The 17,469-nt window shown below is 44.5% G+C and overlaps 1 protein-coding gene across 1 annotated transcript; it reads right to left on the bottom strand.

Moving 5' to 3' along the window:
- Positions 1 to 1,299: 1,299 nt before the first annotated feature.
- Positions 1,300 to 15,487, bottom strand: MVP (major vault protein). The gene is made up of 17 exons (XM_063430843.1): positions 15,401 to 15,487; positions 9,731 to 9,886; positions 8,636 to 8,831; positions 8,128 to 8,248; positions 7,267 to 7,398; positions 6,968 to 7,062; positions 6,339 to 6,575; positions 5,830 to 5,955; positions 5,513 to 5,671; positions 5,156 to 5,394; positions 4,882 to 5,079; positions 4,475 to 4,619; positions 4,171 to 4,382; positions 2,347 to 2,463; positions 2,089 to 2,215; positions 1,814 to 2,002; positions 1,300 to 1,707 (listed from the first exon to the last, which is right to left on the bottom strand). Exons 2-17 carry the CDS (start codon positions 9,850 to 9,852, stop codon positions 1,573 to 1,575), a joined length of 2,550 nt encoding a protein of 849 aa, XP_063286913.1. The 5' UTR covers positions 9,853 to 9,886; positions 15,401 to 15,487; the 3' UTR covers positions 1,300 to 1,572.
- Between the last annotated feature and the right edge of the window lie 1,982 nt (positions 15,488 to 17,469).

The following is a 17,469-nucleotide window of genomic DNA, read 5'->3' as shown; positions in this document are numbered from 1 at the left end:
CATTATAAAATGTATTTACGATTAAACAATATATTGAGTTTTATGAAATATATTAACAAATGCAAAGAAAATGAAATTCAGAATTGTAATGCAATTTCAGATACATTAACCCCTTAAGGACCAAACTTCTGGAATAAAAGGGAATCATGACATGTCACACACGGTAGTGTCCTTAAGGGGTTAAAAATAATGAAAACAAACTTCAAAACAGTAAGGTTAAAAAAAAAAAAATATATATATATAAAAATGTTACCCAACAATAGCCAACACTAAACCAGCTGAATAGACTAAAATGCTGTAAACTCAGCTAAACTAAACCCTGTAGGTCAGTTCCAGCAATATTCACTCCCACTGCCCAAGAAACTGAGCGCACACCTGCGGAACGCGTAGGAGTGCAACAATCTGTGTGCGTATATTGCTGCATCTCAATAGCATTCCGTAATTAGAATTATTTATATTGAAATAAAATTTACTACACTATGGAAGCTTCTCCTGTTTAACTTGTGTTTTAGGGAATGATTGGTGTAATGAATTCATTTGATATCATGAGCAAAACAGACTTCGGATAATTTACTGGTTTACAGATGTATCAGCTCCCAGACGTCTTTTCATTTTCTAACACAAGATGCAATAGACAAACCATGAACCAGGCCAAAGCAACAGTCAAACAGATTTATTGGAATTCCCAAAATTTTGTATTTTGGGCTACTACCCCCTGGCACCTCTGGGGTGAAATGGGCTCTCTGCCAGCCATGCCGGTTACTGGGTTAAGGCACAGGAAGTTACATTGTAGAATAAAAGAGAGTAAGAGTGCAAATATTATAGTGAAAACAGAGTAGTATACAAACTAATCACAGATAATAAACCTGCTGGATTGAAAGGGTCCCAGGTGAACCTCACTAATCACCCAAAATAGTGAAACAAGAAGCAACAAAGTGGAGACCACATTCAATAAGCATAGAACATATGTATACAACCTGGGAATATAACCAGAGTAGAAATATTCTATATAAGAATATGGTAGAATAAACAAAGGTGAAAATCAGGCCTTTCACCCCCTTGGGGTATGTGAAGTATGAAACTTGAAAGTAGCTCCAAATATGAGATTCAGATAAGTATATGTCTTCAAAGAAATGGATAAAGAAAACCATAGATGGTCACCACATACCCCAAGGGGGTGAAAGGCCTGATTTTCACCTTTGTTTATTCTACCATATTCTTATATAGAATATTTCTACTCTGGTTATATTCCCAGGTTGTATACATATGTTGTATGCTTATTGAATGTGGTCTCCACTTTGTTGCTTCTTGCAAATATTATAGTTTCTGTAAAGAACAAAGTGTCAGCTCATATAGAGGGAGTGTGAGAAAAGGTTAAAGAGACTGACAGCACACAGCGAGACTGTATTCACAGACTGTCAGACATACAAGGAAAGTGTTACTGAACACAGCGAGCAGAGAGTCACGGACAGACGGTAAGGGTTAATGTAACCATCTAAACTCCACACAGCAGTTGCCATTACAAGATGTATCTGAGCAGCACAGTAGTGATGGTGTGTATCGCTTTCTTCACTACTCGGCCTCCTTGTCGGTGACTGGTTTGGGGTTGAGTCCAAGCATTCCGTGTGCGGTAGTGAACAGGTTAATAGGAGTCGATCCGTCTGTGATCAGAGTGGACTGGATTCCCAGACCCTGCAACAGCCGCACCTGGGGGGAGAGCAACAGAGGGTGAGCAGTGAATCGGGGGGGGGGGGGGGGGGGGGGTAATCGGAACAAAAAAAAAAAGAGAAAAGGAGGGGATTGGTTGGCTTACTTGCAACTCGGGTCCAGCCAGTGCAATGTCCCTGAGAGTTGATGCCCCGATGGCTTGTGTCATCTCGCGGAATTTCTTAATGTCCAGCTCTGTCAACTGCTGAGCTTTCTCCACCTCCAACTTGTTCTTATCCTGAGTGTAACGCAGCTCTTCACCCCGTGCTTGGCGCAAACGCTCCAACTCTGCTTCCTGCCCGTAACACAAGCAGATCCACGTTACACCCACAAAGCTCTGTCACAGGAAAGTCAGCCTCGAACATTGAATGCGTCACTTACCGTCTCTATGGCGAGAGCCTGGGCTCGCAGCTTGGCTTGCTGGACCGCTCCCTCCCCTTCGATCTTCGCAGCCTCAGCCTTGGACTGAGCCTCTGCCTTGGCAGCGCCTGTGCTCTCCACTGCAGTGCTGCGGATCACATGAGGAAAAGCAGATTGGGACAAACATTAACGAACAAGTAATGAGAAGGGTGAAGGGAACAAAAAAATAACAATTATATTTATTTTAAAATAAATATTGGAGGTAATGTTTAGTGTTACCTAAGAGCCTCCAGCTCAAGCAGTTCTTTCCGAGCCCTTTCGGCCTCTGCCTGGTCTGTGATCCGCTGCCTCTCCAGACGTCCCTTAGCCTCCTGCTCCAAGCGCTCAGCCTCGTGTCTGAAATGGTTAAAGAGAAAATGCTGTATGGACTGACCATGGCAGGTTCCCAAAGTTTCCTCCAACTCTATATCTAGAAAAGCTAAAATTTCTGGGGAAATTGTGTGAAGTGTTCTTGCCTCCACCAGTAGTCTACAACTGGAGTGGGCGGGGTAACTGTTATTATTTATTTATATAGCACATTTAATTGCAACGTTGTTGCCCAAAGTGCTTCACAGTTACATTAAACCATACATTTATAAAAACATTAGCAGGTGTACAAAAGGCCCTGTCTATGACATCACTTGCTGCTTCAGCCTGGCACAGGTCAGAGTATTTTGGCGGTTGCCATCTTCAAACGGTCGTATTTTAAAAACTATAAATCCTATAACGAAGAGCTTTATATTGTGAGAATCACAAGACCCACACCTACATTTGGATGCATAAAATGTCTATAAAGTATTACAAATGAATGCACAGTCGCAGTTTAGAAATTGCCCTTCAAATTTGAGCTGGCTAGAGTGGAGTTTCAATGAATGTCAATGGACTGCGTGAGTTGCAAACAAATGGTCATATTGTGAAAACTATTAGGACTATGGCTTAGCTGTGGACATTTTTAGTGGCAGCAGGGATAGCTGAACGTTTTGATATAAAATTTGTGTAGGTGGGCCTAAAAATGAGGGAGTAATGGCAGTTTAGAAATCATGTCCTGATTTTTTAGCTTTTGCCAGCTCCCACTTTAGTTTTGAACATTTTGCCTCGAGAACGACGATATTCCGTGAACCATTCGGCCAAACGTTCCACAAAGTAATAGCAAACCAATCGGGAACAATCCGCACGTTTCGGTATATTACTGTCTATGTAGTGTAAAAACTGTGGGAGGAGTTAGGTGTCAGGATCGGGACAGGGATCCAACACGCAGAGTACAAAGAGTGGAAAGGTACGTATACCGGGCCTTAGAATGGCCGGACTAACGTACCGAGAGTAATAGAGAATAGTCAGAGACAAGCCGAGGTCGAGGGAACGAGAAGACAGATAAGCGAGGGGCAAGCCGGGTCAAGGGATAACAGAGAAGCAGGGTAGTACAACAAGCCGAGTCAAAACCAAATAGAGCAAACTAGAATACCAGAGCACTGAGTGACTAGACAAGCTAGAACCACGACAGGGCAATGAGCTGAAGGGAGAAGTAAGCTTAAATACCCTGGCTCCAGATGGTAAGCACGCCTCTGACAAGTACCGATTGGATATCGGACACTTGAGTGACAGGTCGCTCGTGATAGCGTCATGACGTCACGTATTGAGCGTCCTGCTAGAAAAGGACGTGGATTCCTCGCGGCCGGTGTTTAAGTGACTGGATGAACCGCGAGGAACGGAGGAAACAGCTCGCCTGGACGGACAAACCACCAAGTCTCTACCTCCCTTAGAGGTAGAGGCCTCAGGTACCCTGACATTAGGGTGGCAAATTTGGCTATAATAAGAATAATATATATGTGAGATAACATTAAGTGGTCTTGCTATGCAAGAACACTTAATGATAGTGGTGTCATTGGTCCTCCTTTGTAACAACGGACCACACTTGGTTCCCCTGGCCTTACCCCTGACAGACTCCATCTTGTCATTCCCCGAGCTGTTAACCTACTGACTAGCTATCCATTTCTAGTGATTATGGTAACTTGGGGTGTCTCACACTCGTTCCACAACTAATCTGTGCGAGCTGTGTCTCCTCACCTGGCTGTGGCTTCCTGGGAGTTTGTGGTTATTTCAATGGCCAACTGGACACTCTTCTGCAGGGCATCGCGCGTACGCTGGTCCACGGGCTCCACGGACTGAATGTCTACGCTGGTAATCACCAGATTATTCTGCGGGAACTTAAAGGAGCTTCGAATCTTCAGAGCATCATCAAACCCAAAGACGGCTGAGCAGATGATCCGATTAGAGTTCTGTTAGAAGACATCATGATAATATGTGAAGATGTTAGAACGCATTAGGAGGAGCCAAAAAACAGAGTGCAAATTAGATCTCCGCCACTTACTTTATGGAAGTCATCAAACTGTACTGATGCAACAGCTCCTCTAATCTTCGATGCAATAGCCTTACATGCGTCTCCCACAAAATCTGGGACGCTGAAAATCTTTGAGGCGTCCACTGCATTATTCTTATCAGATACTTCAAAATGCCTGAGGAAAGGAAAACTAAATCAGATAAGGTTGTAGATACTGAGCAAGGAATCTTCGGTTTAGGAGCTAGCAATCCCGAATGCTGTATCAGTTAACATAAGGCTGAACAGAACGGTTTCCACAATTACTTATTGTTTCCTACCGCAGTTTTATGTATCTGGCTTTCTTACATGTATAGCGATTACAAGAAACAAAGTCTTTAACAGCTGGGGGAGCCCCAGGAGCACCCATCATTCCATGGAGCAAGCACAGAGTTTCTCACCAGTTGTAGGACAGTTGGATCTGCAATCGCGCATGGTCTGCCGTCTCGATGTTGATGAGGTCAGTGCAGAAATCAGGGCCAAGAAGCAAGCAGATTGCTTTTATGACATTTGACCTCTTAGGCGTTCCTCCAGAGAGGCTGAGGACTGTGAACTGCTCGTCGGGGCCAAGAATCACCAACTCCGGCCCAAAGACGACCCTTAAGGAAGGAGAGAAATCTGTCTGTCTGCTGGTGAATCAAGGCGTTTATCATGCAATAAGATGCCAGCACTTACCTAGCCTTTTTCTCCCGATAATCATAAACCTGTACAGCTGCATTGTGGGGGACACGGTAAGTGACAGCACGCGTCTTATTCCTTGGCTCGGTTTCCTGTACCTGCGTCTGCCGTGTCGATCTGTCAGCAACAGGGTCCTTCCCGGAAGCCAGGAGGGTCTCCACGTTGGCTGGCAGCTCCTTCTCCCACAACTCCTCATCGTGTGTCAGCATGTAGGTGTGTCCCACCACGGAACGCACCTGGGAGAACATACATCAGGTTACGGTGGTGTCACAATTCAATGTCTACACATGGAACATCTAATTTATCTAGTCACGTAACGTTTCACACAGTTACCAGTCTCCAGCCCAGGATTACCTTTCCGGTCTTAATGTCTCGCACATAGATGCCCTCATTCTCATCCAAGGGAATGGATTCCCGTCTCACCATTACCTCCACCTCCACGGGAGGAACATACTCTAATGGGCCACGTATCATCCAGCGATCTCCTGGTTTATGCTCCACTTCATTCCCGTCCTGATTGTATACACAGATAAAGAGTGAGAGTAAAAGTCAGATATAGAAACGTAGAAATTAAAGGGAAGGGTTAGACAGAGGGGCATAAAAAGTGACAGCAAAAAAAGAGACAAAGAAACACAGTAAGCACCTTACAAGCAGTTCTTCCCATTGCTCACCTCATCCTTCTCCTCCAGGGGCTGCAGAGCCCGCAGTACCAGTCCTTCCTCCTCAGACAGTACGTAGACATCCTCGATCCCGGCTTCCAGGCTCTCCCCGGGCTGCAAGAAGAAGGACTTCTCTCCCTACAGGAAGTCAATGAAAGCATATCAGACTGGTGGTCGTGACAACATGTACCTCATATCATATCATAGAGGTCACCTTTCCCTCCATTATCACTGAGTGAACACTCATATCATAGAGGTCACCTTTCCCTCCATTATCACTGAGTGAACACTCATATCATAGAGGTCACCTTTTCCTCCATTACACTCTACTGTAAACATACTGACTATGGTCACTACCCTCCTATAGACCCTTCCGTATCGCTGAGTCTTTCTCACCTCTCTCCTCCCCAAACATAGGAGCTTCCCTCAGGTGAAGGGAGGTATTACCCCCATCATCAATGGAGACAGTCTAGATGCTCTGACCAGAATCCACATAAACCCGGCAGTCTTACACCAATTACCTTCACAACTTTCTTCTGGCCCAGCTGTAGCTTCCCATCATCTCCCAAGGGGTCCAGGATAACACAGTACTGGCGGCTGGTCAGTGTGGTGATATCAACGACTCCCACCACCTCTTCATACACATTGGGGATGTATGCTTCAGCATCTACCATGGTCACCAACCACTCCTCCCCTGTACGTCGGAGACTGCCCTTCTCATCACGGAATGTCTTGGTGGCTCTGATGTGCAGAGCTTTCTGTACCAGGGAGAGAAACATAGATTCATTAAAACTAATCATCACAGGAAAGCTCTGTACCCAACAAATGTGTGAACTGGGACACGAACAGTGTGTGGACAGGGGCATAACGGTCATACAACGCTTTGAATGTGGCAGCATAATAAAGCTACATTAAAAACCAAGCTGATCATCATGGAGAACCATCTACCTGTGTCACAGCGATCTAGAAGTTGGTTTTCACGTGGTGCCATGCAGTTCTAAATGCTGGCCATAATAGGGTACACAAATCTTGAAGTAACAGGGATCTAGAAGCCAGACACCATGGGCTTTCAGAGACCTCGAAGCCGGCCATGATAGGGATATACAAAGATATTGCACTGTGTGGGTGATTATCAGAACTTGGGATTTACCTTGTCTGTAAGTACAAAGGCATCCACAATGTCCACCACTTCCTCGAACACGCCAGGCAGGTAGGCGCCCACTTTCTTCACCAGCCACTCCTCACCTGTGATGTAGACAGCTAGAATCAGTGAGGGCCAGGGACAGAAAGGGAACGAGGGACATCTAGGGATATTACTGTACAGATAGACAGATTAACTAAAAATCGAGAGAGAATGGAAATTAAATAACGGAATTACAAGTCCTCAGAAAGACTAGCAAGGACAGGATGGGGACTTTTAGAGACCAGCAGAGACATAAAGGGACTCACCTGTGACTCTTGCCTGGCCCTCACGATCCAAGCACTCCTTGCGGGCACGCAGACGGATAGCTTGGTTATGTCTAATTACTGTGGCTTGTATTGTCTGCACCACCTCCACCTCCTTCCGGGGAATATAGGTACCTGCCAAATCACAAGGCCAGGGTAAACCCACTCATGCCAAAAATCACTACTGTCACACGTTAAGAGACAAACTGCATTTAGAGTGTTATTAATCCCACCTGTCCTTCAAATACCCCTAAACCCACTCACCTGTCCTTCAGATCCAACAATTCCCACCTAATTGACCCTTCAAACTAAGCACTTGCCACATTCCCTAAGCCCACACCTTTTGATATTTTACAAAGGCCCTCAACCTATTCCTTCAAATACCACAACTCAACCGGATTCCACTCACTCAGTCCTGCAGAGAGACCCTAATCCCGCTCACCTGTTTTTCAGACAAACCCTAATCCAGTGGTTCCCAAACCAGTCCCTCAAGGTACCCTTACCAGTCCAGGATTTAGGGATTACCCAGCATCTAAGGTGTGTTTTTTGTTTTCTTTTTCAAATATAAATAAATAAAACAACTGCGTAATTCCTAAATCATGGACTGGTAGGGGTACCTTGAGGACTGGTTTAAGAACCACTGCCCTACCTGGTCCTTCAAACAGACCCTAAACTCGCTCACCCAGTCCTTCAAACAGACCCTAAACCCACTCACCCGGTCCTTCAAACGGACCCTAAACCCACTCACCCGGTCCTTCAAACGGACCCTAAACCTGCTCACCTTGCCCCTCCCCTCACCTGGTCCTTCAAACAGACCCTAAACCTGCTCACCTGGCCCCTCAAACAGACCCTAAACCAACTCACCTGGCCCCTCAAAGAGCCACTCATCCCCAGCCACAAACTTCTCATTGTCATCCTCCAGATCTAGCAGAGCTTTCAGGTGCAGAGCTGTGTTGGCGAGCACTATGGTGAGTGGGGTGATCCCCTGAGGCCAGTCCCAGCAGGAGAAGGAGATGTGTTACACAGACAAGGGAAAACCAAACAAACAAACAAGAGAAACATGAATACAGAGTAACTTAAAGTCAAATAAAATGCAAACTACCTGCAGAAAAAAAAAACAAAAAAAAAAAACACAACACACCAAATCTTTGTACTAATAAAAGAGAGACTTAACCCATTAACCCCTAAAAAGGAGTTCTTATGGAACTTACAGCACTATGATTACCATTAAAAAGAGACTAAAACTGTTCTAGATCCAGAATGGAAAATAATACGGGAACACAGAAAGATGAGGGTTATTCCCTAAAAGTGAAGAAAAAAAAATGACCCCATAACACACATTATGGGGTCACACCGATATCGCTGTACGAACCTGCTGCAGCTCCTCTCCTGGAAACAGCGGGAATGGATCCTGCGCCAGTCGGATCTCCTGGTCACCGTGGCGCAGTTTCGCTTGTCCAACAGTATCAAACTGCACAGTGCGTCCTGCGTCTTTTAAAACAGGGTTCTGGATCACACAGTAATGACGCGGAGGCACCATGATCATGCGCTGGGGGTGGAACAAAACCCTGCAGAACATTGCACAGTTTAACAGAGATAACTACCTGCATGACATCAATATAGAGCCCCTCACACACTAAATACCCCTTCCTGCAAGGCATCAACTGACACCTAGAACCTCATGTAATCCCCACCTGTACAAAACACACAGAACCAGAGCATGACATCAATATACAGAGCATGACACTAAATAACCATCATGCTATGCATGACATCAGACGCCTAGAACCGGCCGCACACACCTAGATAATTACACGGTTAGCCGGTCCCTGCAGAGCATCACTATATGTACACCTAGAACGTCCCAGCCCTGCCTGCTGAGTATCACATTACATACAACACAACCCTACCTTACTGAGTATAACCTCGCTAGATATGAATATCCATTACCATAGAACTAGCACAGTGCAAACCTAGAACCTGGCACCAACACTCCCTGCAGAGCATCGCACAGTGCAAACCTAGCACCTGGCACTAACGCTCCCTGCAGAACATTAAATGACAATTCATCAAAATTTTCACTTCTCGTTTTTTTAAAAACTTTATTCCATTTAATGAAATTACAATAGCGATTCTTTATATAGCACCAACATATTACTCAGCGCTGTACGACAGGTAAACAAGACAAGATTTAATTCCAAAAAAGACACGTATGACCGGCCAGTAGAAGAAGAGGGCACGGACCAAAATTTATGTATATATATTTTTTAAATGATGTGTATTGATTTTTGGTGATTATCTGCCCGTGCAGCCTAACCCGCTGCTGTGATTGCTCTGCCAGTAAGGTGGAGCAGCGTTTGGTCAGATAACAGAGTCTGACCCAAGATGGCTCCTCATTTATATATAAAAAAAATTAAATAATTCATTAAGATTGGTCAATGTAATAAACCGATGATTAGTGGCTCACCGTTCATTGTCCTGTCGGATGTAGGTCTTGGGTCCAGTTTCCACCCGGGAGATGTTACTATTCTGGTCCAGAACATGTATATAATGATAGGGGGGGATGCGAATGATCGATTCCTCACTCATGTTGCCGGGTTAGAAATCTGACAGAACAGGAGAACTGAAAGATAAAATAACAGAGCTTAGCAGAGTCCCCCAACCCGCCACGTCAACTTTCATATCTCCTCTTTTAGACACCTGACATTTAAAGGGACAGTCTGGAGAGAACAGGGTGACACAGATTTCACTCCTACTGGACAGCCAGATCACTTTCCATCATTTTATTATCCCTTTAGGGTAACTACATATCCCCCGCAAACAAATAAAATAAATACATTACATTAAAAAATGTTAAAAATAAATAAAATAAAATTATTATTATTATTATTATTATTATATAGCGCCAACAAATTCCGTAGCGCTGTACAATAAGTGGTCTAACAGACATGTAGTTTTAACCAGACAAGTTGGACGCACAGAAACAGAGGGGCTGAGGGCCCTGCTGAAAATAAATCAATCAATTAAAAAGGTCAATACAAAACAAAAGTAACACAAAAAACGGGTTTTCCCGTAGGTGGGAGAGATCTAAGAATTATTTCTACATTGGGCGACCCATTATTGGTTCAGATAGAATGTATCCACAGTTACAGACTTAAAACCTACAAAGTGACACGACATCATTGCAGGCTTTTTTTTTTAAATAAAATCTATTTTGGGGTCTGGTTATTTCCCCTTTTTCTATTTATTATGGAATTCACCTTAGTTATAGATAGATTACAGAAGGAAATACAGTGTCTAATGAGGCGTGTGATCAATGTTCTTGGACGATTCCCAAGCCAAATCTACCCACAATCCATCACTCAAAAAAAGAATGCAGACTGCAGGCACCATGGACAGAGGAGAACAAGATGGCCGCACCCAGGTATTGAACAGATATGAAATATTAATGAAGTCAGATGGCCATGGGAAGCGTATAATCATGAAAATACAATGGGCATAAGGAAAGGAGAACTGGAGAGGGAAAAAACAAAACAAAAAAACAACAGTACATTTCAAACAATGGGATGATGGAACCCTTTCAGTTATAATGTATTTAGATACAATGTGCTACAGTTACAGCAATCCTATTAACAGGAGGATGACAAGACTGCAGTAAAGGGACACAATTAATTCAATGTTTCTATCCTAGTCCTTAATGCTCAATCCTATTATAGAATATCGACTGGAGATTGCTGTATAAGTATTGTGTTTGCACTTCGGGGAATTTGTAGGAGTTTTACATAATTATGACGTCATTGCTGCCGATATTCACATCATTTTTGACGGTGGGACACAGCTGGTAATAATATGCTCTGTACATGTACGGTTTGTGTGATTTGTAATGGCATGATAAAAATCTCTTTTAAAAAGATACAAAAAATACAGTAAAAGTCACACCAACGCGTTTCGTCTTATTGATGATTATAAGGCAAAACACGTTAGTGTGACTTCATTTCTTGTATCCTTTATAGATTTCTAATAAAGTACCGGTAGTATATTTTGAATCTTCCCTGGACCACCCTGCTTTGTTCCTGACATCTGAACATTATATCCCTTGGTGGGGATTATACCACCTACACTGTGGGGGCTGAGAAAAAAAACTTCCACAGGCTCCATAAAATGTGAGTATCGCTATATAAAATATTATCCATACCTGTGATAATCTACATACTAAACTGTCCTGCTTAGATTTTATAAAGATCCGTCATTAGACCAAGAGACCCACACCATATCCCCAGGTGGGGATCATATTGCTCAGGCACTTTGAAGTAGAGCTTACGGATAGCTCTACATATTGTAAGTGCATTTCATTTTTTCTTCTTCCTATATACATACAACCTACTACACTATACAGCTCCCGCTATGTGGATTGTAAGTCTTTGTAGTCTAACCACAAACCTCCCAGCTGTCCCTATTTAGGAACGACAGTCCATCTTTTGTGCCCAATTCCCTCTGCTCCCCTTTTCTCACCGAGTGTATAACAGAGCTCCACAGCAATAATACTCCCAGTAACAGAGCTCCACAGCAATAATACTCCCAGTAACAGAGCTCCACAGCAATAATACTCCCAGTAACAGAGCTCCACAGCAATAATACTCCCAGTAACAGAGCTCCACAGCAATAATACTCCCAGTAATGTGTCTGAGTGTATAACAGAGCTCCACAGCAATAATATTCCCAGTAATGTGTCTGAGTGTATAACAGAGCTCCACAGCAATAATACTCCCAGTAATGTGTATGAGTGTATAACAGAGCTCCACAGCAATAATACTCCCAGTAATGTGTATGAGTGTATAACAGAGCTCCACAGCAATAATATTCCCAGTAATGTGTCTGAGTGTATAACAGAGCTCCACAGCAATAATACTCCCAGTAATGTGTCTGAGTGTATAACAGAGCTCCACAGCAATAATACTCCCAGTAATGTGTCTGAGTGTATAACAGAGCTTCACAGCAATAATACTCCCAGTAATGTGTCTGAGTGTATAACAGAGCCCCACAGTAATAATACTCCCAGTAATGTGTCTGGGTGTATAACAGAGCTCCACAGCAATAATACTTCCAGTAATGTGTCTGAGTGTATAACAGAGCTCCACAGCAATAATACTCCCAGTAATGTGTCTGAGTGTATAACAGAGCTCCACAGCAATAATACTCCCAGTAATGTGTCTGAGTGTATAACAGAGCTCCACAGCAATAATACTCCCAGTAATGTGTCTGAGTGTATAACAGAACTCCACAGCAATAATACTCCCAGTAATGTGTCTGAGTGTATAACAGAACTCCACAGCAATAATACTCCCAGTAATGTGTCTGGGTGTATAACAGAGCTCCACAGCAATAATACTCCCAGTAATGTGTCTGAGTGTATAATAGAGCTCCCCTGCAATAATACTCCCAGTAATGTGTCTGAGTGTATAACAGAGCCGCACAGCAATAATACTCCCAGTAATGTGTCTGAGTGTATAACAGAGTTCCACAGCAATAATACTCCCAGTAATGTGTCTGGGTGTATAACATAGCTCCCCTGCAATAATACTCCCAGTAATGTGTCTGAGTGTATAATAGAGCTCCCCTGCAATAATACTCCCAGTAATGTGTCTGAGTGTATAACAGAACTCCACAGCAATAATACTCCCAGTAATGTGTCTGGGTGTATAACAGAGCTCCACAGCAATAATACTCCCAGTAATGTGTCTGAGTGTATAACAGAGCTCCACAGTAATAATACTCCCAGTAATGTGTCTGAGTGTATAACAGAGCTCCACAGTAATAATACTCCCAGTAATGTGTCTGAGGGTATAACAGAGCTCCACAGCAATAATACTCCCAGTAATGTGTCTGGGTGTATAATAGAGCTCCCCTGCAATAATACTCCCAGTAATGTGTCTGAGTGTATAACAGAACTCCACAGCAATAATACTCCCAGTAATGTGTCTGGGTGTATAACAGAGCTCCACAGCAATAATACTCCCAGTAATGTGTCTGAGTGTATAACAGAGCTCCACAGTAATAATACTCCCAGTAATGTGTCTGAGTGTATAACAGAGCTCCACAGTAATAATGCCAAAATTTACAAAAATTCGGTTTGATTTTCAGTTTGGATGTTTTAGATTAAAATATAAAACGTTTACTTTGAATTTCCGAAAAGTCACACGTTGGTAAAAAACTCAGAAGACAAAATAGTTTGTTTTTGTCGTTGCAAAATATGAGTGAAACGGGTTTTCTTTTCTATATAGTTATTAAAATACACAAAAGCCCCCCTTAATATTATTCTTAGTGGCGCCTTGTACCATGCACACTGGAAATATTTGGATTTATCTTCCTGTGGAGATGGCATAATATTTACTAAGATAAACAATATATATTATTGAGCCGCCCCATTAAAAATCAGGACTGCTGGCGAGTTGCCCCTTTTATTAAGGGGATCCCCTGGTACTGTTTGCAGTTTGGCACAGTGTGAGCGGCAGGCAGCGCAGGTGCTATACAGGCCGTACAGTATAGAGACAGTGCTGGGACTGGTGTGGGGACAGTGTGACGGAGTACTAGGAGAGCTGAGTCACTTAGTACTGTCCTCTGCTTACTGTATGTGACAAGGAGGTAAGGTGGGGCACTGCAGGTAAATAGCACCGGATCAAGGACACCTGCACCGACCGGGGACACCTGCAGACAGACACCTGAACTGGGGGACACCTGCACTGACTGGGGACACCTGCAGAAACCTAAACTGGGGGACACCTGCACTGATTGGGGACACCTGCATAAACCTAAACTGGGGGACACCTGCAGACACCTAAACTGGGGGACACCTGCACTGACTGGGGACACCTGCAGAAACCTAAACTGGGGGACAACTGCACTGATTGGGGACACCTGCAGACACCTTAACTGGGGGACAACTGCACCAACCGGGGACACCTGCAGACAGACACCTGAACTGGGGGACACCTGCACCGACCGGGGACACCTGCAGAAACCTAAACTGGGGGGACACCTGCAGAAACCTAAACTGGGGGACAACTGCACTGATTGGGGACACCTGCATAAACCTAAAGTGGGGGACACCTGCACTGATTGGGACACCTGCATAAACCTAAACTGGGGGACACCTGCATAAACCAAAACTGGGGGACACCTGCATAAACCTAAACTGGGGGACACCTGCATAAACCTAAACTGGGGGACACCTGCAGACAGACATATTGACCCTGGAACACCTGCATCTAGAGATGGACTCTGCCATGTGGACAGTGTGACGGAGTACTAGGAGAGCTGAGTCACTTAGTACTGTCCTCTGCTTACTGTATGTGACAGGGAGGTAAGGTGGGGCTCTGCAGGTAAATAGCACCGGATCGAGGACACCTGCACCGACCGGGGACACCTGCAGAAACCTAAACTGGGGGACACCTGCACCGACCGGGGACACCTGCAGACAGACACCTGAACTGGGGGACACCTGCAGACAGACACCTTAACTGGGGGACACCTGCACCGACCGGGGACACCTGCAGACACCTTAAATAGGGGACACCTGCACCGACCGGGGACACCTGCACCGACCGGGGACACCTGCAGACACCTTAACTGGGGGACACCTGCACCGACCGGGGACACCTGCAGACAGACACCTGAACTGGGGGACACCTGCAGACAGACACCTTGATCACGGGACACCTGCATCTAGAGATGGATTTTCTGAGATCTCAGGAGCAATAAACGGATAGAATAGATAGATAGATAGATAGATAGATAGATAGATAGATACTGTATAGATAGAGGAATATCATTTGTTACACACTATGAGGGCAATGCAGTATACTCCATAAAGGGGATATAAAGCCATCAGTATACTCTATGAGGGGGATATAAAGCCAGCAGTATACTCTATAAGGGGGATATAAAGCCAGCAGTATACTCTATAAGGGGGATATAAAGCCAGCAGTATACTCTATAAAGGGGGATATAAAGCCAGCAGTATACACTATAAGGGGTATATAAGGGGGGGGGGGGGGGGGCACACTGTTAGAGCTGGGAATCATGTGACACCATGTGTTGTTTATAGAGGGGCAGGGAGCGGTGTACTGGGGGCACCTACCTGCTGTCAGAGTTGCTGCAGAGTCTTAGACCAGGAAGCCAGCAGTGGGAGTGAGGACTGAGAGACACTCCCTGTACGGGAAGAGGAATGGATCTATAATAACCCCTCACTGCCCTGAGTGCACACTATATCTATATTAACCCCCTCACTGCCCTGAGTGCACACTATATCTATATTAACCCCTCACTGCCCTGAGTGCACACTATATCTATATTAACCCCCTCACTGCCCTGAGTGCACACTATATCTATATTAACCCCTCACTGCCCTGAGTGCATACTATATCTATATTAACCCCCTCACTGCCCTGAGTGCACACTATATTAACCCCTCACTGCCCTGAGTGCACACTATATTTATATTAACCCCTCACTGCCCTGAGTGCACACTATATCTATATTAACCCCCTCACTGCCCGGAGTGCACACTATATCTGTATTAACCCCCTCACTGCCCTGAGTGCACACTATATCTATATTAACCCCTCACTTCCCTGAGTGCACACTATATCTATATTAACCCCTCACTGCCCGGAGTGCACACTATATCTGTATTAACCCCCTCACTGCCCTGAGTGCACACTATATCTATATTAACCCCTCACTGCCCGGAGTGCACACTATATCTATATTAACCCCTCACTGCCCTGAGTGCACACTATATCTATATTAACCCCTCACTGCCCTGAGTGCACACTATATCTATAATAACCCCTCACTGCCCTGAGTGCAAATTAAATCTATAATAACCCCTCACTGCCCGGAGTGCACACTATATTAACCCCTCACTGCCCCGAGTGCACACTATATTAACCCCTCACTGCCCCGAGTGCCCACTATATCTATATTAACCCCCTCACTGCACACTATATTAACCACTCACTGCCCTGAGTGCACACTATGTCTATATTAACCCCTGAGTGCATACTATATCTATTTTAACCCCCTCACTGCCCTGAGTGCACACTATATTAACCCCTCACTGCCCTGAGTGCACACTATGTCTATATTAACCCCTCACTGCCCTGAGTGCAAACTAAATCTATAATAACCCCTCACTGCCCTGAGTGCACACTATATCTATATTAACCCCCTCACTGCCCTGAGTGCACACTATATTAACCCCCTCATTGCCCTGAGTGCACACTATATTAACCCCTCACTGCCCTGAGTGCACACTATAGTAACCCCTCACTGCCCTGAGTGCACACTATATTAACCCCTCACTGCCCTGAGTGCACACTATATCTATATTAACCTCCTCACTGCCCTGAGTGCACACTATATCTATATTAACCTCCTCACTGCCCTGAGTGCACACTATATCTATATTAACCTCCTCACTGCCCTGAGTGCACACTATATCTATATTAACCTCCTCACTTCCCTGAGTGCAAATTAAATCTATAATAACCCCTCACTGCCCGGAGTGCACACTATATCTATATTAACCTCCTCACTGCCCTGAGTGCACACTATATCTATAATAACCCCTCACTGACCTGAGTGCAAATTAAATCTATAATAACCCCTCACTGCCCGGAGTGCACACTATATTAACCCCTCACTGCCCTGAGTGCACACTATATCTATATTAACCCCCTCACTGCACACTATATTAACCACTCACTGCCCTGAGTGCACACTATGTCTATATTAACCCCTAAGTGCATACTATATCTATATTAACCCCCTCACTGCCCTGAGTGCACACTATATTAACCCCTCACTGCCCTGAGTGCACACTATGTCTATATTAACCCCTCACTGCCCTGAGTGCACACTATATCTATATTAACCTCCTCACTGCCCTGAGTGCACACTATATCTATATTAACCTCCTCACTGCCCTGAGTGCACACTATATCTATATTAACCTCCTCACTTCCCTGAGTGCAAATTAAATCTATAATAACCCCTCACTGCCCGGAGTGCACACTATATCTATATTAACCTCCTCACTGCCCTGAGTGCACACTATATCTATATTAACCTCCTCACTGCCCTCAGTGCACACTATATCTATAATAACCCCTCACTGACCTGAGTGCAAATTAAATCTATAATAAC

The sequence above is a fragment of the Pelobates fuscus genome, chromosome 8 (genome assembly GCF_036172605.1).
Source record: "Pelobates fuscus isolate aPelFus1 chromosome 8, aPelFus1.pri, whole genome shotgun sequence".
NCBI classification, from domain to species: Eukaryota; Metazoa; Chordata; class Amphibia; order Anura; family Pelobatidae; genus Pelobates; species Pelobates fuscus.
This window is presented reverse-complemented; position numbering and strand designations above follow the sequence as displayed.